This window comes from Dromaius novaehollandiae, chromosome 5 (assembly GCF_036370855.1).
Source record: "Dromaius novaehollandiae isolate bDroNov1 chromosome 5, bDroNov1.hap1, whole genome shotgun sequence".
NCBI classification, from domain to species: Eukaryota; Metazoa; Chordata; class Aves; order Casuariiformes; family Dromaiidae; genus Dromaius; species Dromaius novaehollandiae.
Window position 1 is genome coordinate 6,401,650 of NC_088102.1, and position 22,901 is coordinate 6,424,550.

At 46.6% G+C, this 22,901-nt stretch overlaps 1 protein-coding gene across 2 annotated transcripts in view; it reads right to left on the reverse strand.

Annotated features, from left to right (window-relative positions):
* Positions 1 to 19,775, reverse strand: part of ARMH4 (armadillo like helical domain containing 4) — a 76,367-nt gene extending 56,592 nt beyond the window's left edge. Inside the window, exons 1-4 of one of the 2 annotated variants that reach the window (XM_064511892.1) lie at positions 19,696 to 19,775; positions 12,696 to 14,114; positions 10,550 to 10,762; positions 9,118 to 9,336 (exon numbers count right to left, since the gene is read on the reverse strand). In XM_064511892.1, the coding sequence (XP_064367962.1) occupies positions 9,118 to 9,336; positions 10,550 to 10,762; positions 12,696 to 14,061 (1,798 nt within the window). In that variant the 5' untranslated portion in view covers positions 14,062 to 14,114; positions 19,696 to 19,775. Of the gene's footprint in view, positions 1 to 9,117; positions 9,337 to 10,549; positions 10,763 to 12,695; positions 14,115 to 15,839; positions 15,937 to 19,695 lie in introns of those variants that run through there. The other variant, XM_026100031.2, reaches the window with a different exon arrangement.
* Positions 19,776 to 22,901: the final 3,126 nt, after the last annotated feature.

The window sequence follows — 22,901 nt, forward strand, 5'->3', positions numbered from 1 at the left end:
GAAAGTAGATAGGCTCCAGCCTTGCCCAGACAGCTTTCTGGCAGTGAGCAAGCCAAGTATGTTAGGCAGACATACCCAAGCTAGCATGGGGAGCAGAAAGTATGTAAAGTCCTCAGGGTAAGGCTGCCTTAATGATCATTTAAGCCAACTATGCTCATGTTAAGCTTCCTGGGATCTGTACATGTAGCCTTACATGCTTTGCTCTAGATCACAAGCCAAACACACATGGCCTTTCATCAGGGGTATTCAGCACCTGGCCTGTCACACAGAGATGGAGGAAAGGGAGCATTAGGAATAACTCATCATCTGGATGGGGTTGAGAACAACTAACCAGTGCTCATTTAATATATCCCTAGCAGCTCATCCAACCTTTTAACACGACCATCATCTAAAAAGTACTGTCACTCAGAGCATGGTACTGCCTACCACTACCACTTTCAGGAGAAAGTGAAGTTAAGAGTCCAGAGCTTTCCCATAGCAAAGAGGGAAAATCCTTGTTGTGTCTAGGACAGGAAAAAACACTCTCGATAGCAGAGCTGAGGTTTGTTTGTTTTTTCTCTTGAGCTTCAGGAAGTTTTCAATCTCTGCTTGCCAAAAAAAAGAAACTTTGTAGAAATTACTCTCCAGCAGAGGGCTCTAAGACATTAGCAAAACAGTAAAAATAGACATTTGGATTCTGATCCTAACCTACTTCCCCCCCTCCCCCCAAAATCTGAGGGGATTCACACTTTCTTTTTCAATCCCAGCTCATCTCTGATCACAGGGGATCAGACACACTGAAGAGCTTTTGAAAAAGGCAAAAATACTCCAGCAGGGACACATGGGTCTGCTTCAGTATCGAGGATCAGAAACACTCATTCTGAAGAGCTACATTTCCAGCAGCATTCATCACCAAATTGCTTTCACACTGAGCCAGGCTAAAGACAGTGAAAAGGAGTAGGTTTAGCAATGCAAGGCTATTGGCCGGGAGGGTGGGGGGGGGGGGATGTGAAGAGAAGGACAGGGACATGATAAAGTTTAGGACAGAGTGAGCTAACTTGCTGTAGTCAATACTGTATATGCCACAGGTTTGCTGCAGAACAACTCTAATCTGAGGTCCACAGTTGTCGAACCAGCCAATACAAAATCACCTCTTCTTGTCATCTCTATTTATCACATTAGTTAAATCTGGGCAGATTCTAATGCCATAATACAACCTGTAAGGGAACAGGGCAGAGGAAGACAGATACAGATTTTACTTCTCAAACAAATTGCTTTCAGATGTTTACAAACAACCCTATCAGGTTCCCACAGCCCTTTTCCATCACTGAAAAACAGACACAAACAATCTCTTTGAGACTAATTCCATTTTCTCCTGCAAAAGAGCTGTTGGATGGTGTCTCTCCAGGAGTCTCTAATTCAACCATACTTCCTGGGAAAGGAACAACTAGCAGCCCAGGAGTTGAAAAACCATTTAAGTCTCATTTCCCAGGGGAGCCCATCAACACAACCAGCACAGATCCACTGCAGAGATCAGAGATTAAGGAGTGGACCTGTTATCATGGGCAACAGTCTCCAAGGTACCAAAGTCAGCCCGAGTCCTATTAGGTACCAGAAGGGAGGATGAGGGCAAGCCTACCCAACTCATTTCTAGTTAGAGCTCATACTTCTTTATAAACCCTTGATCCAATTCTTACAGCCTTTACTGTCCTTGGTAAAGGATATTGCTTCTCCCTCACATATTTTCATGAAGACATCCATGCTGGCCTGTCCTTGCTCCCACATGGTCTGGAGAGTTGATATTGGCCAGGAGGAAGCACACTGAGACCTCCTCCCCACTATGTGGGGACAGCTTTTTTATTTAAAAAAACACATCATCTGGTAATAATCACAGGCAAGAAGCCAGTGCTCCAGAGCTTTAGGAAGACCTAAACCAGTTTGCAGCATGGTTTGCCCTGCTCCTGATGCCCAAAGCTCTCCAGAGAAGCCATATGAACAATGCTATCCTCCACATACTGAGGGACTCCAGACATCAGCAGTTCAGGAGAGAAATGCTCCTCGCAGAGCCTCCAGAAGAAACTGCCACATCCCTGCTTATCTGAATTCCTCATTCCCCCCCCCCCCCCCAAGAGGGGTGGAGGAATTAAAAAAGTTTCCATTAGAAAAAACATCACTAGCAGTCCAATCACCCTTCAACAGCAACTGCAGGAGTTCTACTTGGTATAAGCTAGAAGCTAAGCACAGGAAAAAAACCACTTTAGTGTTGTAGCTAAGTGAACTAATTTTTTGGACAAATGAGACATCGGTTACAAAGATGCAAGAATAGTCTGGCCAGAACAGCAACCAGAGTACATCAGACTAAAAAGGGCCATCTAACCTGCTGGAGGCCAAACAGTAGAGATCAAGTGTTTAGACAAACATCTGAAAGAACTTCAAGTAACTTCAAGAAGTTCTTCTCTCTGCAGAAGAGGAAAGAAGCAGAACAGCTGTGCTGCTCACCTCTGCCTGAATTCCCCAGCAATTGGGACAGACAGTGCAACGATGCTTTAAACAGCTCCTGGCAATTCTTACAGCAGTGGCTATTAAAGACCATAAAGAACATCAGATACAGTATTTGAGATAGAAAGCCCTAGAGTGCACCTTGTTTGCTTGGCATACTCAGCCACTTAGAATTAAACTGAATACAAAATTCCTTATCAGAGCTGCTAGCGCATCTGTTGCCGAGCAGGATGGCTGGAGCCCATTCTGCCTCCCTTTGCAGGAAAGCGCCAACAAGGCTGAGCTCAGCATGCTGCTGCACACAGCAGGAGTTTGACTCCTCTTATCCATCTTTTAATTAGTCTAGCACCCTCTCCTAGCACTTCACCTAAGAGTCCTCAAACCATTAGAGGTTTCATTACCTTCCACACGCCTCCCTCCTCAACTCTCACATGGATTGCATGAAACAAAACAAGTTGCCACCAGATTTAGCAGCAGAGATGTTGTCTTCAGTCAAGCATTACTTTGGGAAAAGACACAAGAAGCCTTGGTTTTGATGCAATGTTCAGTCACCCAGCTTTTCCAGTTCCTTTTCACCAGGAAGTTCCTAGGACAGGGACCTGCTACAGGAGAGAGAAACAGGGATGTACTAACATCTGCTATGTAAAACAGAGGTCGAGCTATATCAGAGGGATGGCAGGTTCCATTTCACAATGGCAGCAGTAAACAGAGCAATAGAAAGTGTGTACCAAGAACATTTAATTATTAATTCATTTTGCATGTGCTCTGTTTTAAATCCTCTAATTCCTGCCAATTTAGCTGACATCCAAAGAGCTAGTGAGGAATTATAGTATTGGACTAGTTAACCATGCTGGGCTAAGTGTCCTTCTTGTTTACACCCCTGCAACCTCATTTAAATTTTTAATAGGGTTGTAGAGATTTAATGAGGCAGATCTTAATCCATACGATCAGAATCCAAATAGCAGTCTCACTCAGGGCCCTGATTTTCAGTAATATATGCTCTTCACTTCAAAAAAATAGAAAGTTCCCTGAGCTGTGACACAGCTCAGAAGAGTGGAAAATGAGTTTGAAGGGTTATTTTTTAAATGGATCAAGTGCTACATGCTCTGAAGTTTTTTTTTTTTTTTTTGAAAGATTGTCACATCCTACACTCCAAGACCTTAAATATTACACACAGCTCAGATACCTGTGTACAAGGAGGATGAAATCAAAGTGGAGCACAAGACTGCTAAAGTAGGCAGGGAAGATCAGTTAAGCTACAGTTTCCTTCCATTGGTACTCTGGAAGAAGAAACATGAGTACCCAAGTCAGAGCAGAGGGTAACAGAAACTGTTTAAACCCAGAGACCAAATAGGTATCACTAAAATATCATTAACATTTTAGGGTTGGAAAATTTAAAGCCTCAGACCAATGCTGTTCTTGAACAGCTTTTAAGAGAGTAGATATAGCAAAACTGTTTTAAGTCTGCAGCCAGGATTCAGTGATGAGGTGCCCTAGTACAGCAAAACACTAAATTTGTTGATCCTGAAGACAGCTCCAGCCCTGGGTATAGCTGATCGCCTTCTCCACAGCTGACTGCAGCATTATGCAGGGAAATACCAGCTACCTGGGCAGAGTCCTGGAAACAACATTGTGCTGTCCTACGCAGCAGATACCTGACACTCAGATGCAAACCAGATGATGCAGAATCCTGCAACTGACTGCAGTGGTTTCTCACTTGGGTTAAGAAGCTGCTAAAGCTGTTCCAGAACTGTTTTGGCTGAACATATGTTATAGTACCCAGAAATACAGTTCTCCCACCACCCAAGAGCAGTTCCTCCATCTGAAACTAGCTCACCCTGCTATCAGAGTAAAAGGCACTATACAACAGACCCAACCTTGCTCCTTGCATTTTCATACCAGTCTTCAACTGTGGTAGGAACTGTTCAATATTTCTGTTGCTGTGAGAACCTAAGTAAAACACAATCTTTAGTCAGAAGTTTAGCTGCAAGTCAAGACTGAGTAGTAACAACCTATATCCACACTTAACCAGACACACACTCTACAACACAGCCCTTGGCTCTATCCTGATGTTCCTTCTCAACTCCTGCATTATTCCTCTGCCCTAGAGACAAAGCTTTAACCAGCTGCATGTTGGGAGCCAGCCTGATTAACCAGGAACACTCCAAATTCAAGAGCTACATGGCTCTCAGATCACCCTCTTGAGCAGCTTGATTTAAGCTGCCCATTCACAGGGACATTGCCTGTTGCTGACACCATTCAGCAGGTAGAGCATCTTCCACACCCAGCAGCCTATAAAAAAGCTGAAACTACCTAAGCAACCTGCCCCAGCAATAGTGCAGGAAAGAGCAGAAATGGCTCACCCCAAACCAGCCATAGGGCTTGCATGTTACTGCAGAAGGGTGCTTTTTTGTTTGTTTGTTTAAGGGGTGCATGAAAAAGTGGGACAGGACCATTAATCTGCAGGGATATCAATGCATGAGAAGACCCTTCTCTTTTTAAGCTACCTTCAGTCTTCTTTCCTTAAGGAGAGACTGTTGTAATGGATTAAGTTCAACTGGCTAAAAACCATTAGGAGAGGCCACAGACAGACCTCCCCTCCTTGTCACTAACACCCCATTCTGGGTAGCCCACACCAGCTCAGGAGAAGAGGAGCTCATACTGCAGCCTACACCAGTGGATCACAAAAATCCCTATGGGAGAGCAGCAAGAACCTGAATGTGTTCTTCCCTCCATCCCCCAAATCAGTGAAGTTTCCAAATCTCAAGTTAATGCTGAAGGGGGCAAATTAGGGCTTACTTAGCTGCAGTAAGTGGATAACATTGAGCTTCTATTGCTTTTCTTGGTAAGCTTGAATACAGCAAGGGCAGCAAGTGGGGGTCCAACAGCTGAAGGGCTTCTATGACTAGTGGGTTCAAACAGGTACACCAACAAGCTGCTGTTACTGCTGCATCCAGGCAGCCTGGGAAGGTAACCCAGCACTGGCATCTGGCCTGCACACCAAAGGGGTAAGTCTCAGCATCGTTTCATGAATGCAGAGATAACTTCCTGTTCTCTACCCTATGTAACTCACTCCATAATCATCACTTCCAACTTCTAGCTGTATAAATTGGGTTTTTGCTGTCCAGGCAGGGTGGTCTCATGCAGAGAGCCAAACCCCGAGTATGCACTGACAGATACAGACCCAGCCTCACCAACAGCCACCAGCAACAGTGCTGCAAGCTGTTTGCCTTGAATTGGTTTTTGACCCAAGCTGTGATGTTAGGGGCTAAGCATCACTACCAGCAGCAGGCTAGCTCTGCGATAATAGACACTTAAGATTAGCAGTCAATGTGACCTTCCAAGGTCCCTACAGGACATGCACTAATCTACCTTCTATTTATCCTCAGTGTGCCCCTGGATTGCTTCCTGTATGAAAGAAAGTGGTAGAAGTTGCTTGAGTAATAGCTGAGGGGAGACAGTGACTCCTGCACTCTACTAGCTTTCAACCAAGGACACTGCTGGGATCTTGTGGAAGAGGGGATGCAACAGGCTACATGTCACTTCAGGAAGTTGTATCTGCCAGATTCAGCCATGTCCAAGGAGCATCTCTGACCACACTGCCATAGCTCATGTTATGGCAAAGGAATTCCTATTCTAAGAGGAAGATTATTCCTTTTAAAGAGCACATAAGAGACTCACATGATGGTGCTGGGTAGGCAAACTGAACTAGGTTATTACATACATTTGGACCCCCAGAAGCTCTACAGAGAAAGCTGCAGCATTAAACAAGTTTGCAAAAGAGACACCTAAATTCTGGACATGAACAATATACTTGTCCCAGACAACTGAGCCTAGTCCTCTGCTGTGTCCTGTTCCCATATCCTATAATCCCTTTATAGGATTTTTCTGGCTAGGAAGGGCAAGCAGAACCAGCCTCACTGCAGAGCCAATGTAGGAAGATACTCAGGTTACTCAGCTAATCTCTCCAGAGTCCACTAGAGATGAGGATAAGCTTGTCTAGAGAGACATTCAAAGCATCTCATGTTTGTCTGTGCAATTTGATTTTTTTAAAAAACAGTTTTGCATCCAAGCAAGGCAGGTGAATATACTGATGCAATTAACTGCAGGCAGTCTGGCACAGATGGTCCCCAAGAAACAGAGCTAACTGAACAGCAGGAGTTTATACTTAATGATGAGCCAGGCCCTCCATGAGGCAAGTCAGCAAGCCCCAAGCAAAGCAGTGGGGACCAGCTGATGCCACTCAGCTCCCTGCATTTCCCTCACTGGTCAGCAAGGCACAACCTCCCTGCAGAGAGGCACGATTAGAGACTCCACAGTCCACCCACAACACCATGATATCAAACCTGGCTTTCTCCAAGAGCTTGGGCACCCTGGACTAGAGCTCAGTGTAGCCTTCACAGTGAGTTTCTTCATAGAGACAAGATGCTTGGGAGAGCTTTCCTGGCAGTATCTAGACATTTTGGCAGAGAAATTGAACACTAGATGCTGTAACTTTGGGAGGGTGCGGGGGGGAGAAATGGCAACCTGACTTTTAAGGGTCACTCCACTATGGCAGTAAGGTACCCCTGACTGCCATTAGGCAGAGAAAGATATTAGAAAGCTGAGTTGCTGCTTGAAAGTTTCCTCTGAGCTTAATTGGGGCAGTAATATCTCCAGGCAGAAAGCTCATCCCCCAAGTGATATTTGCCCCATTTTATAATATGTGGATTGGTGGCACTGGCAACTCCTCACACTTGGGTAGATTCTGGCTCCCCATTCTAGTAAGTCCGAGTTGATCAGAAGATATTTAGATCACAAGAGCTGTTGCCAAAAGGAACATGGCACACCACAGCACCATGGCCCTTGGATAACAGGCACCTGCAGAGCCACATACCAGAGCCAAGAAACCCACAGCCTTTCAGCTAAGAATCACCATTAAGGAAACCTGCTCCTTGCTACAGCCTGCATCTGCCCTTTAAGGAGCTCAAGGCATATTCAGGACCAGAAGAGACAGGCCTGTGGTTACATAAGAGAATTACATAGGAACTCCAAAAAATTACAGTGGTCTTATGTCAGAGCAGAAGGACATGTCTTTTAAATCCCTATGCAGAAAGCCTCATTAACTAGGGAGAAAAGCCAATGCTCAATTCAAATAAAAATCCCTCTTATCTTCTGGTACAGAAAACCAGGTCTCTAAAGGAGATCCCAGAGGACCCAGAAGCAGCTCAAGCTCAGTCTCCTGTATCATATACCCTTCTTGCTAAGCAGAGACCTTATTGCCCAACACAAGAGATCATTTTCCCACCCTACACCCTTGCTCCCTCCCCCCACTTCACCACTCCCCCACCATCAGCACCACATCCTTGCACTGCTAGATGCAGGCAGGATTTGTCAGGACAAGGTGTGTGCTGGAGCATGTGGCCAAGAGCTTATGGCAGGTTTAAGTGTGCAGCAGGCCTGACAACAGGCAGGAGCTGCACCACCTCACACAGTGAGAGTTCCCAGCTTCTGCTGACCTCTAAACTTCACAGGAGTTACAGTTATTGCTTCAAACAGAGAAAAGATGCTGATTAGCTGTTGTCTATGGCACCCCACCTCTAATCAAAAGGAAAAATACCATCTGGCATGCCACCCCTGGAGGGCTGCCAACCTTTGCAGTAAAATACAAAAGCAAGAGAAGGTGAAGATAAAGGAAGAGGAGCAAAACAGGCAGAAAGATTAACCCCTGACAAGTGGGGGCAGCCCAGCCACTAGAGTACAAAAATCACGGCTGGACAGGCAAGCATGGAAATGCTTAAGTAAGAGAAAGAACAAGAGGCAGGAGTGAAGCAATTCTCTGCAGGAGAGTTGAGTGAGCTGGAGAGGTATTGAATCAGAGCTACATACCAACTCCAGAGGAGCATCTACTTCACCTAGGCCTCTCCTGATGGAGGTCTGCCCAGGCAGAAGTGGCATCACTGATTATTAGCTATCTGTGCTATCTGGAGACTAACAGCCTGGGAACAGAGACTAAGACTGGCAGTGGGCAAAAGCAGTTTAACAGAAAAAGGGAACCCAGGCTGCAAGGTAAGAGAGTGGCTCAACAAGCAGCACCAAGTTGGAAGAGCATGCCAAAGGGGATGCATCCTTTGCCTCCCCCAGCATTGTCACATGGGAAGTGACAATAGGACAGCACTTGTTCTGGCAAGGTGTTGCACCAGCTGCACATGGAGGCAGCCAGCTCATGCTGAACACCCCCCTGCATTGTTTGGGGTGAGGAGTTCAGCAGTAGGATGACAAGGGCTTTCCAGATGTCTGAACGTGTTCCCATGTTTGTCCAGCTGGTACAGAGGCTCTGCAATGGATTCACACACCAGCAGGTACAGGGGCACAGAGCCAGACTCCACTGCAGTGACAGCACCGCTGCTGCCTGCTGTTCCAGGAAGAGCCTGTCCCTCCCGTGACACCCACTTGAATTTAAGCATCCTCCAGGACATTTTTCACTGCTAGTTCTCTATATCCCCTGGAAGGGGACAGGTCATCCAGCATCTTTATTAACCACAATACATGCACATAGCTGTGTGCTAAGAACAGACCATTTGGTAAGTTCACACTGCCAAGGCAAGCGTACCACTCCACATCAAACTGCCTGCCTTTTAGCCTTGGGATAACCGGTACCTTCCGACTCCAGCCGGTCCAGCCCGTAGGTTACAGCCGTACTGATCTTCCTCACAGATGGAAGAGCTGTCCTCCTGACAGAAGAGGCCATTGATGCTGGAGTCGCCAGCACCACAGTTCCGCTGGATGGCTCCTCTGTCTGTCCAGACTGGGTAGCAGATAAACCACCAGGAGGTGGAACAGCCTCCTCACTGGTGACTGGGACCACATCTGTGAAGTCTACGGAAGATAGGAAGCAGCAGTTTGGCACAGTAATAGTAAAACCACCATTTAAAGAATGAACTCCTTAATGAAAGCTTAACTTGGAATGAAAGAAGCCATTAAACTCCTGCATCTTTTAAGATGTGATTGCTGTAATAAAAGCTTTCCTTCCAGGACAGCCAGCACAGGAGGTCCCTCTTAATGAGGGCAGAGCCAGCTTTTGACTTCCATTGCTGAGGACAGCTAGTCACCACCCCACAGCAAGATCAGAGCATTGAGACACTGATCAAGTTCTGAACCAAGTGACAGATCTGTTTATTGCAGAAATAAAAGTTGACTGAATTTATAATTAAATCCCAGAAGCAAATTAATTAGCGGAAACAATTGGAAAAGCCTTCTCCCCCCTACAGAGCAACCTTACTCTAAGAGATCTGATGCAAATGGAAGTCTTTCCTTTGATGCCATACAGCATGGGAATCACCAGGAAAGCTCCCCAGCAGCAGTTCCATTACAGTGGTACCTGCTGTAGAAATACACTCACACTCAAAGCTAGCCTTGTGCTAAGGGAGCTCTTGCTACACTCCTATTAAGAGGACAGTCTCCTACATGAACCTGCCAAGGTGAAACAAAGTCAGTAAACTGTTGCTGAACAGACATGACTGCTTTAAGTGTTTCTATATGAGCTACATCCTTGCTGGAAGTGACTGAAGGAGTGAGTGTGCCAAGAATTCACCACTGCTGAAGTGAAGTGGGTATCTGTGCAGGCCTCCAAGCTCAAGGGCTTGATAAATTCTTGCAAGAATTTATACTCAGTGATCCCACATCCTATCCCAGTGAAACTTTTTGCTCCTTTGGACCAAGCACCAGCAGTCCATGACTACTGCCTCTGGCTCCAGAAATCACAGCTCTCATTTGATAAACAACAACTCAGCTAAGTGTCTGCAGCTAAAACCTAACTTGTTAAAAGATGAGACTTTGGAGATCTCCCCAATGCCCTTTAGGGCAAAAATTATGCTCTGCTGACATATTTCAACATGATGAATCCAACAGTGTGGGCAGAAAGCAGTGGCAGCAGAGCTAGAGCCAGCCTTCAAAAGTCAGAAAAATGCACATTAGCATATGGATGCTGTATGTTAAGACTTTAATATACAAGCACTGATTTTGGTTTAGGATGTACCATCATACCTCCTATATCAAATAAGTCTGCAGAGAGCTTGAAGCAGAACCCTACCTTCAACATCTGGAGATTTTGCTGTGGAAGAAGTGTCAGTTGCTGTCAACATCTGGGTGGCACTAGGAACAGCTGGCATCTGGGTATCCTTCCTACTTTCCTCCCAAGGAAGGCTTGCCACTCCAGTTCCCTGGGTAGCAACAGGTGCCAACATCACAACTGATGGAGTATCATCAGCCTCCTGGGGAGCTGTCGTCATCTCCTGAGTAACACCTACAGCAAGAACATGTGTCAGCACCAACTCGCAGTACAGCCAGTAGCCAAACAGATTTTTGAACAATTGATCATGCCATGCATTAGCATTTCCAGAGCCATAGTACAAGTAGTAGATCTAACCAAGTGAAGTCAGAAGAGTACAACATAAAAGATGACAGAACACATAACAGCAATGAGGACTGATTCTGCTGCTTTCATTTGATTAGTTGCTCCTCAGGGGACAAGTGGACCCATGGTGAGCAATGCCATGGGATTACAGCATTGCAGACCTGCTGTGTGAAGCACCATTCAGAGCAAGTAAGGCTGCCAGACTCAGGCTTTTAGTGATCAGCTCTCAGAGCTAAGTGAGAGGTTTCATAGAAGGATTTGTTTTCACTGCACAAGTCTTACTGCAAGATTATTTCACCAACATCTCAGAAGAACAGAGGGGGAACCTGCTGACAAGTCAAGTGGTTTTAAATTAATCTATAAATTAGTCAATTAAATTTCAGCACGAGCATGCAATTAGTTTTCCTTCTTTTGTTTTACAGAAGAGGGACCTTTTGAATGCAGGGCAGGGAAAACTGTCCTTTTCTCCCCACTGCATCCTGAAGTATGACTAAAGATGTCTAGCAATTAGTACACTGAAGTACTAACCACACCTAGTGCTCCTAGTTAGCCTAGGAACATGTAATTGCCCAACACTTACCCAGAAAGACTTCTCTATTTTCCCTCCCCCATATTTTAAGACACAGAGTGGGAAATAGTCAGTGGGCTAAAGGTGCCATTGATGCAGGTAAGCACAGTACAGGGGTAACACTACAGCCTGCTGCAGACTAAGAGTAAGGTTTCGGTCTAGTGGTACACACACTTGCAGGAACACAGTCAGAGCCTGGCCACAGTTTTGCTCTGGGGTGAGCAGACATCAGGAACTTTTGTTACTACAGCGAAGACAGCACAGAGCCCTGGACAGATCTTCTTCCATGACTCTACAAGTATGGTCAGAGTAAATCAAGATTTGAGTCTCACTCACAGGCTACTGGTACAGCTCACCTATTCCTGGATTTAACCAGCATTTCCAGCTATCCTTTATCTTTACATCTTCTGCACTGACTGCAAGTGTCTGAAGCTAGCAGGTGAAAGCCAGGTGAACCCAGATACTAATTAATCCAGCCCATAAAAGGACAATTAGTCCCTCCCTCTATAACACCACAGTTTAAGCTGGTGTAAGATCTCCACCTCTGGGTTTTTGCACCCCATGTACCAAGGACACCTGGGGCTGTATTATAAGCACTTGATTTCAAGTAGTAGGCTCCCTTCCTGGCCTGTGGAGAAACACCAGAGGACTATTCAAAGCAGACTCGCATCTGTCTGGTCAAGACAAAATGCCTACAGCTATTCTTAACTGTTGTATAAGCACCAAAACTGAAGTCCCTACTTTGGAAGTATATGACACACACAGCTTAATATCAAGTCAATCAAGTAAGTTTTTAAAATAGGATCAAGTCTCTCCTGCTGGGAATTCAGTACATTCTTCATCCCCAGACTCTACTGCCACTGCCTTTCCAGTCTCAGCACTGCTATTTGCTACTGAAAACCATCTTCTTTCAGTGTGATGAGGAATTGAACAGGCAAGTGTGTTTGCCTCATTTAAGACAGGAACCTGCTTACAGGAGTGTGCCTGCCTATACACAGGCACATCATGCACATGGAAATGCCCAACACTGGGCAGTAGCTGATTGTGAGTTCAATTTGTTTGAGCTATTACCTAAACAAAGCAGAAAACTTTACAGCCTTTTCTAGCCCAGTAGAGGTAGGACCTCTACTGCAGAGATCAAGACCACCTTTGTCCACTTTATCCCCCTGAAAGTGGGAACAGATTCCCAGAAGCACCTCTTAAATCTGCATTTGGAGGGGGGGAAAAAAACCCTGTTAACAGGCAAGTTTTTACCTTCCAGTGAGCTTCCCAGAGTAGGAAGGACATCAGATTTTGTATCTGTCACCACAGCAATGGTCTCTGGCAATGACAGAGCAGTGCTTTTCCTCTCCTCTGCTGTGACTGTGTCTGTATTTTCCAGAGAGTTTAAATCAGATGTGTCCATTCCTGTCAAGTTCACAGTGAGAGAAACATCATCGTGGCCTGTGAAAGATACTGGCATTTCCTCCTCCTGCGCTGACACCAGAGCTGTACAGTTGCTCTCCTTGGCAATCACAGGAGTTGGTGGAGCAGATACTGGGGATGGCAGCACTCTTGTCACATCCTCTTCCTCCCCCACATCCCCCTGTGGTGTCTGAGACGGTTTTGTTGCCACTTGGCCCTCTCTCATCTCCTCATGCTGCATGTTTCCCCCTTGACTTATATTTCCTAGTTTTGTGTCATCCCAGTCAGGTGGCACAGAGACAGTTGGGTGGATGGTGACAGTGCTAGCTGTGACAGGCAGCTCTCCTTGCCTACCATCCATTTCTGCTTCAAGAGGGAGGGAAGCCTCAGCAGATGCAAGAGGGGGTTTTGCAGCAACATATCCTGGTGCAGTCAGCATCTGCAGAGGGCTCCCCATATTTGCTCTTGGTGTCCAAGCTTCAGAGCCCACACTTGGAGGCTGGGGAGTGGGGATGACAGGATAGTCACTTGTCACTTCCAGATTTGGAGTGCTGGGGTGCAGAGTGGGCATCTGCTCACTGGGGAGTTCGGATGCAGTTGAGAAACCCCAGCTACTCTTTGCCTTCTCTGCTGTAGCAAATCTGCTTTCCATGACAGTTGCGAGGAGGCTGGCAAAGCTATGCTCTACTTCAGCACTATCCTCTGCAGTGGTCTTGCTAACAGGGCTACTGACAGATTCCTCCTCAATGGAAGGATTCAGTGTGGTCACAGCTGTGGTTAGCATGGCCTTGAGCTCACCATTTTCATTCAGCTCCTTCTCTGACTTCACAGGACCAAGTTCCTTCTCTTCTGTAGAAGTCACTGCTACAGCAGGGGTGTAAACACCCAGGCTCCAACTGCTTGAGAAGACATGACTTGGGCTCACAGGCTGTATTTCTCTTTCAGCAGTGAAGGCTTCACTTAAAGGCATCTCAGATGACTTTGACACTCCAGATGGCTCTTCAGAGACTGTTTGCTCAGAGGGGTCCAGGATATTTTTCAAGTTTGACAAGCTTGTCCCTTCATCTTCTACCCCATTCCCTGCCCATGGGCCAGGCTGGAGCTTTGTCATGTCCCTCTTCTCCAGTTTCTGAGATGCAAGGCATGGCGGACTGGAGGATAAGAGCACAATGCTGCAGGCAACCACACAGATGTGAAATCCTATTAATTTACTCATAGCTGAGAAGAGATGTGCAAAGTTTGCAGGGCAGAAATTCCAGAACACAAGACCTAGAAAGGGAAAAAAGGAACCAAAACAGATTATGCATATCCAGTTAAAGCACTAAGTTGATGATTATGGGTAAGCTGTAAACACGCTAGTCTACAGTCAGTTCTGTGTGGATTCCTCCTACCCTTAGGAATGGATCCCTATATCCCAGCTACATCTCATTTTATTCTTCCTAACCATTTGAAGTTTCATGCCAGCCAAAGACAGATTGTAATGCTGAAGTCCAAGACAGACCTTGCCAAGCTCTCCCTGCAAGCAGTGGAAGGTAGTGCCCTACCCAGCAGGCAAACACATACTAAGGATCAACCAGTTTGTTCTTTGTCATGTCGCAGACTGTAGTGTATGCAGTTTGTCAGGGAGTGAACAGCTGATCAGTCAGACTGAAGTCTCAAGCCCATTACAGCAAATCTGTTCTGTGTCCATGCACAGACACAGAACGGAACTGAACTACTTGCACAAGAAACAAAGTGCATAGGGGAAGGGGGGGCACTACAGGGCACAACGCAGAACCACAGAGCATCAAAACAGCTAGACACTAGAAGCTTTGCAGCTGCGTTAGTATCATGCCCTGCATGGGCTCCTTGGCCCTACTGAGAAAGGCTGTAGCCCAGACAGTACTGGAAGTAGCACTGCTGCATTAGTACAGTGTTTATGCTGCACTGCACCATGGAGGCACTTCCAGAAAGTTATGTATTTAATTCCTGTGCTGCTTCAAGAGTTTCCAGGAGTGCTGAACCAGTAGCCCAGCAGTGATCCTGCCAGCTCACAGCCAGCTCTTGGCAGCCTTCGCTATCTCTTGCAACGCAGGTCAGGTGGAGCACCACGCAGTGACAGCAGCCTGCTCCCAGCCACCTTCCTCCAGGCAGGTGGCTTCCAGCCCCTGAGCTTGTTATATGCCATCCCACAACAGCAGTGGGCTGCCACAGGCAAGGCCCCACTTCGGGACCTCTTGTTTACTCATTACACACAGGACAGTCAGTCACGAGTCTCTCGCACATAGATTTGCCTTTACTTGTATCCCACTGCTCCTATACATTTCCTCTTTAGAAAGGCATTGCTGTACATGCCCAATCAGCTAAACACAAGACATTAGAAGGCTTACAGCATACATCTGGCCACACAGCTGTTTGACTGTTTCCATCACAAGACACGCCTCCTGCTTCATACAGGACACATTCTCCTAGCTGAAGGCTCCTGAAAGTCTACACTATAGACAACCCTACAGACAAGGTGTGTAGAAGACGACCTCAGCATTGGCAGCCTGGAGACACACACAGGTCATTAGAGTCATTACTGCAGGCTTCATTATCTGGTTGAGCCTTCAGGGCACACTGACTCATTTTTTCCATTCTCCCTGCAGCCCTGTCCCTTAGCACTTAGAGCTGTTGGAGTAATTCACCTTCACATATTGCAGGCCACACACACACACCAGGTGTTCAGGCTTCAAATAAAAACCACCAAGAAGCTGTTCATCAGCAACAGTACAGATTTCTCTCCCCACCCCACCTTAATGTCTTCTCTGGAGGATGGGTGGCCACCCATTTACCTCCTCTACTCTCACTGCCAAAAAAAAATAGTTGAAAACTGTCAATATTCAGCAGTTCTTCCAGGCTAATCCCTTATGCACTTTTGTAATTAAAAAGTACTAGGATTATATTGTGCAAGTTAAATTAATAGTGCCTGATGACATGCATCTGCCTTGCTCTATGAATACAAATTATGCTCACCTCACTCACCCCTGTAGCAAGGGCCAGTTAAGAACATTCAGACATCACAAGACAGCAAGAGAACAGCTTTCTCATTTGAAGGGAACTGTTTGGTTAGGTCTGCATCAAAATACAGTGTCTCTAAAAAACAGAAGAGTTTAGATTATGCACGAAGTTCTAGCAGAAGTAATTAAACCCAAAGAGAACTCCAGCTGGGCTTGAAAGACAAGCACAGCCTACAAATGCTGTACCTTTACAACAGCAAGAGGAAGGTTTCTAGATCTCAGTTCTTAAATAGCATAAGACATTCAGGAGGTGGCTAGGGGAAATACTGAGGAGTCAAGTCTTTAATTCTCTTCCCCCAGTAGGTTTACTCCATCTCTACTAGGACCAGGAGTGCAAATGAATAAGAGGGAAAGCTGCTCCCTAAAAGGCTGGCTCTCACTAAGCCATTAATTAGAATGCAACAAAGTAGTCCTGTTTTGGGAAGAAAAGAGAAAACGACTATTTTGTTGCATTCTAATTAGTGGCTTAGTGAGAGCCAGCCTTTTAGGGAGCAGCTCTACAGTTCTACATTTATAAAGGGCAAAAATAACACTGGAGAGAATGACTTGAGCAAGAAACCCACAATGACCAGATCTAAGCTAACCTAGACCCTTGCATTCAGTGGTACCTGGAGAGAGTGGCATAGAGCCTGCTGAAGGATAAGTGACACAAGTTCACATTTCAAAGAAGATTAGCAAGGGTTTAAGACCTGCTTAGTTTTAAAGAGAGACTGGATTAAATGGTGTATGAACTGTGGTGTCCTGACTATCACCTTAACTAGAGTTTAACACCTTGCTGTAACATTTCTACTTAATGCTAAAGTGATCCAGGTTTTAGCCACTGGTAGCTGGCTGCAAAGCAGTTCACTACTCCTGCTGCACTGGGCTATGCACCTGTCCGAAGGATTCATAGCCTGTCCACTCTACAACCTCAGCCAAACAATGGCAACGAGTTGGAGCATGCAGCTCTAACCAAGCAACTCCTCTGTAGTAGGCTTAACTTTATTGCTAGCTTGAAGCAATGGAACAACCCAAAGTTTCATGCTGCAGGAGTCTCTTGTCCCCAGGTTCCCCCCCAGCCCCCCAGCATTCTCCAAACTAAAGCCTTGGAGGAGAGCTACCAATCACTGGCCAGGCCAGGGTGTTAGAGACAACTCCAGCTACTTCACCTGTACTGAACAGCAAATCCCAATGGATGCAGCTCCCCTCTCTGCAAAGGCAGTGCAACCACAGACAGCCAGGAAGGTTTATCTTTAGCAGGGGGGAAAAAAAGTTTTGTTTTTTGTTTTTTGTTTTTTTTTAAATACAAGGCACTAGAAAAAAGCACAAGGGTCTGCTAGGCTGGGTCATGAGAAAGACATCTCTGTATGACACCCCTCAGAATAAGAGCCATCAACTACCATGGGCAAGTCACCAAGCTGAGGGAGAATAAATATGAATTGGTGACCATGTGCAGCAGTCCTGCCGACTCGCTCGGATCAATTCTGAACCAGGCTGCTTCTCTTCTCCATACAATTAGCATTTGGAATAACTATCAAATCAACGTTGCCTCCATGAATTTTAAAGACCTGTTTGCAGTCAGCAGTCAAGTCTAATGAGAGCCAGTTTAGAAGCAATCCTATCCTGTTATTTTCTTCCAACAGAGCAGTTTTGAAGGGGTCAAGGAAGGAACGGACCCTCCAATGGACCAGCAGTCAGCAGATGCATGCTTGAAACATGCACAATGAAACTTTCCTCTCCACAGCCATTCCCAAAGCTAGCTTTTAAGGGTTTTGCCCAGCTAATTTCAGTTAATGAGAACTCCCAATAAAAGCCATTTACTGCTATTTTCTGTCTTGGGCAAGTCCTGGCCATATTTATCCAAGTTGGTGAAACAAAGGAAGAGCATCAGGCTTTTAACTCACTTGAATTAATACTCTTGTTCTAACAATGCCTCTCCCACACAGGGGACACTTGTACTCTGAAGCTGAAGTGGCTCCATGCATCATACAGCAGGGAGCACAGGCGATTAACAGGTCAGCTTCAGACAAATCACTGCCTGGCCTTTGCAGAACACGGCTTTTCACACCTCCAAGTGCATGCTTGAGTACGCCAGCTTTGACCAGCTGAACAGCACGAGATGTGCTCAGCAATTCATCTGTGATTGATAAGGGAAATGGACGAAAACACTGCAAATCCTTTAACACAAAGATTTAGCCAAAACACACAAGTCAAGCAACTGCCAGCAATCAGATGCTATGGTACCAGCGTGCTAACATATACTATCCAGGCTTTATTACTTGTGCTGAATACAAAAGCCAGCAGACAATGCATGATCCGACACTGCAGAGCTCCAACTCCTACTTCCATGCACAAGCTGAGAAAAATGCCTTCATCTCATCTCACATTATGTCCTTGCCCAGTCCAATCAAGTGAATTGTAGAGCTGCTGCTCTTGCAGCACATACTTGAGATGCTCTAACTGGTTGAGGTCTGTTTATCTCCAACAGCTTACAATGCCATTCCAACAATGACACGACTCCATGCCAGCTACTAATACAGCACACGCTGAATGAGCTGAACTGTGCAGACACAATTGTACATCATTCAGAGGGGTACATCCTTCCCTAGTTTTACAAACAAGCAAATGAACAAGATATTAATATTCCAACAGGCTTAGCTCCCTACCAGTTCTAGTGAGCACCTCCAATGCATAACACATAAGCCCCGCTTGGAGCATTTCTGTTCCAGCAGTAGTTCTTTGAGAAGAGAGACACAGCATGTTTCAGGCATTATTCCCCCAACTGCTGAGCTCTAGCTGCTTTGTTCAGCAGCTGCACAGACCACCAGTGCAAATCCCTACTCAAATTTGCAAGCAAGAGCTGCATAGTTCTTTGTGGCTTCTGACCCGTGCCAGGTCCCTACGACTACAGAAATCGGAGGTCTGCAGAATGAGAGAGGTTAAAAGGCTGGGGAGGGGCGTTTAAGAGGCCAATGGGTGTAACAGTTGTCTAATACCAAGAGCAAGGAAATACTGTTCTCCAAATTCACCCAGAAGAGACTAACAGCGTTCCCACCGGCAAGGAGCGCCTGGACATCTAACATGGGCAGCAAACCACACAATAGATGCCCTGGAAGTCTGCAGGTCTCTGTGGGTGAAGGCTTAAAATCAGATTAAGCACTTTCAGGTGAGGCTGATCCTGCCTTTTGGTGAGGGAATGGGATTAGAGGTGTCTCAGGACTCAACTACATCCAGCACAGCTGCTTCTTGGGCACGGATTTGTTCCATTGTTCTCCTCACTCACATTTACCCCTTAGCTTCAAAAATAAAGGGGAGAAGCAAAGCCTTGGACTCTGGCCGCCCATCGCTACGCCGGATTAAACACAACAGTGACCCGGGAGGCAGCAGCCCCTCCGGCCCCCGAGGCCAGGCAGAGGCACCCGCCAGCACCCCACTCCCGGCAGCGGCCACCACCTACAGCCCGAGGTCAGACGTGACCCCACACACTTAGTTTCCCCAGAAGAAAAGAGGAAAAAAAAAGAAGAAGAATTTAAGCATCTAGTTAACATCATTGCCTAGATCTTGCCCTGCCCCAGACCCCAGCGCCCGGCCAAGGTCAGGCGGCAGCGCTGAGCACCGCGGGGGCAGAGCCCGCGCCGCGGACACCCAGCCCGGGAACAAAGAGCCGCCGGGCGGCGGGGGCTGCCGGCGGGCAAAAATAAATAAAAATAAATGAAATAAGACACAAATGAATGAACGCGGAGCGGTTTCGGCCGGGGGAGGGGTATTTTCTCGCCGCTTCCCCCGGGGCCGCCACCACCTCTCCCCCCCCCCTCCCCGTGGCCCGGCCTCACCTGTGTCCCGCCGCCCCCTCAGCCGCGCCGCCTCCGCCCGGCTCCTCGGCGGCGCGCCGCGCTCGCCCGCAGCATCCCGCCGCCCGCACGGCCGGGGCGGGGCGGCCCCAACGCCGCCGCCGCCACCGCCCCCAGCCCGGCCCGGCCCCCGGCGGCGAAAGGGAGGGAGGCTGCGCCGGGCCCGCCCCCACGCCGCGCCCCGCCGCCGCCCTCCCGCCCCGGCGCTTCCACAGGCCGCGGGGCCCCCGCCACCGCCACGGGGCCCGGCCGAGGCCACCCGGGGGATCCGGCAGGCGACGGGAGCTCGGCCGAGGCCGCCCCGGGGCCCCCCACAGCCGCCCCCGCGGCGAGGGGCTCCAGCGGGGGCAGAGCCGAGGCGGGCGTCGCCGCCATGTTCTGAGCACGCTCTCCCCACGGCACCTCTCCCCCAAAGCATTGTACTCCCCTCTTCTCCCCCAAGAAACAGCAAAAACACAATCATTGGTGCTGGAAGGCTCCAGGGTCACACTATCTGCAGACACACTTGATGCTTCTGGACATGTGCCTGGGTTTTGGGGCACCCCATGCACCTCCTGCCAGTGCAGAGGCCAGGTGGGCCCAGAGGTGCCCGACCACAGCTCCCTCCTGCCAAGGGATCAGTTTCAGCACATATGCCTCAAGACAAAACCTCACAACTGCTTCAAGAAAAAAAAAAAAAAAAAAAGGAATAAAACCATGGATTGTTACTTAAATAGCACATGCTACTGCTGAGCAGCTGTATGGGGGTATGCTCCACCACGAGGCCTAGGTCTTCTACGTAACACTGCCACTTTGCTTGCTATAACATCTCATGCAACCAGTTACTGCACCTCTGAAGGGAAGTTTCAGTGCCAAGTCAGAGTGCTTTAGCACACACAACTCAAGTACTGCCCCAATTTTAAGTTCTTACTCACAGCAGAGATCAAAGTCTAACCAAACAGGCTCCTTCTCTTTGCAGGAGGCTTAGAGCAAGACCTAAAGGCAAGGCCCACAACACTGTTACTAGCTTTCCTCCTATTCAACATTTTCCTCCAGTGTTTTCAGCTTAGAGATCACACTTCCATCCTCTCCACAGTCTTTCTGCAGAGAGACTATTTAAATATTACCCCTCCCCCAGCATTAAAAAGTTTCTTTTTGTTGTTTTAAACACACCTTTGGTCAAGAATAAAGAAACAGTGAATGGTTTTACTCCTGTCTTCTTCCTCCCACATGTTCTTTCTACTAACAATCCTGTAAGAAATTAGTTAGTCTAACAAGAAAAATAGAAAAACCCCCTTACATCATCAGATTCTGGAGTACCTACCAATATGCTTTCTTGAATTTTGGAGAATTACCACAACTCAGAAGTTTGACACCAAAAAGAGACCAGTTTTAGCATCCTTTTGTTCCCCCTTCAGCTCTGTGGTAGGGGCAACACAAGGTCTCAGCTGCTCACACAGGATTTTCTATTCTGTCTTGGGCAGTGACTCATTCAAGGCAGAGCTGCCGCAGGTGCAAACAGTTCCCTGTTGGGGAGGGGCAGGTAAGCGGCAACATGGAGATGCTTTTTTGAAGGAGGAAGTGACTGGAGAGGAGAGATTTGGGGGAAATTGCTAGGAGAAAATAGAGAAATGGTAAAGAAGAGGAGAATCAAACTCTTGACTTTGCAATGAATATATTCTGCCACATGGGGCAAATTTGTGAATTTGTCTGTACTTCCAATTATTATAATCTATAAAATCTGGCTCCTTTTTCTCCAGATGAGGGAGTGAGATTTAACTTGCTCATATTTGTCAAACAATTCTTTATATAAACAACATAAAATAGTGGATTGAGGAACACAGAGATACTCTTCATCAAGAAATTGTTCATTATATTTTTCTGTTTGTTGTGCTACTGGAAATAGCATTTCTATTACTGAAGTATTCTCTTTCATGCATTCACCCCAATGCTTTATCAGTGATTTTATATAAATAGAGTGTTTTCTCCTGGAATTCAACCAAACTGGAGCCAACCCAATTCATTTTGATAACATCCTGCATCCTATTATTAAAACTTTTAAAAGACAGATTTGTTGTCGGTCAGGGTAATTTCTTTCTGGGTAATATTGCTATCCTCTGCATAAGTTGAAAATAAAGTGTAAAGAATGCCTGTATCAGCAATAAAGACAGTTGCTGCAAAAAGACATCAAAAAACTTCAAAGTTAGGCACAATGGAGGCAATGGTCACACAAAATGATTGCCATAGTCCCTTTTGGCTTTGCATCTGTGAATTGTAAAATCTATGAAGTTATTCATGAATCAATATTTCTGGTGCTGCAACATCTTTCTTTCTGAAAAAAAATACAAATACATGAAAAGAAGGGACAATAGCTCTCCTCTGCAAAGAAGACAGAGGGGGGAAAAAAGGAAGAGATAAGAGCTGCATTCATGTAGCCCTTCTAAACACCATTAACTCCCAGACTGGGGACTGGAAACTTTCTGCAGGCTCGTTTGCTCTTCCACCCTTTTTATTTTGACTAAGGGCTCTGACTCAGAAGAGCTGAGGACATTGAGGAGTTGCCACCTCTAAAGTTAACAGTGGAGCAAGATCTCACCGCAAGCTGAAATCAGTGAGGGCTTTTTTTAAAATGCAGCATGGCACATTGTGGCAGTGCAGCAATTGATTCACATGCAGCTCAGTGGGCTGTGTCCTGGGAGAGGAGCAGCCGTGACCCCCTTCCAGAAATCACGGCCGTCAGCGAGGAGCCCAGCAGGCTCTAGCCGAAGTCTCGGCTTCAAGAGCTGCAGAATTCCCCCTTACCGTGGGACTGCGATTTGGCATGAGAGATTTAAATTTCAACCCCCTCCACTTTTCTGTTGAACCTTTAAAATCATCAGGGAAGGTTTTTTTTAATGTAAGGCATGTGTAGCTGATGCTCTGCCGCTCTCTTAAGCATGTAGCGCACTTCAAACAATCGACTGGAGAGGTTTTCACTTTCCCCTGTCTCTCCTCTGGACCCAGATTGTCACCATATACCCTCAAGGTTAAATATTTCACTGATGATCACTGTAACTAAAGGAGACAGTTACTTATGTTTATTCTCACCTCCTTCAGATACTGCATTTTCCACATACACTGCAATTCCTGTACCCTGCATAACCTGCCAAAATCACTGGCTTTTGCCTTATCAACAAAAAATTTGCAGACTGAGAACTGATAGAGGGAGG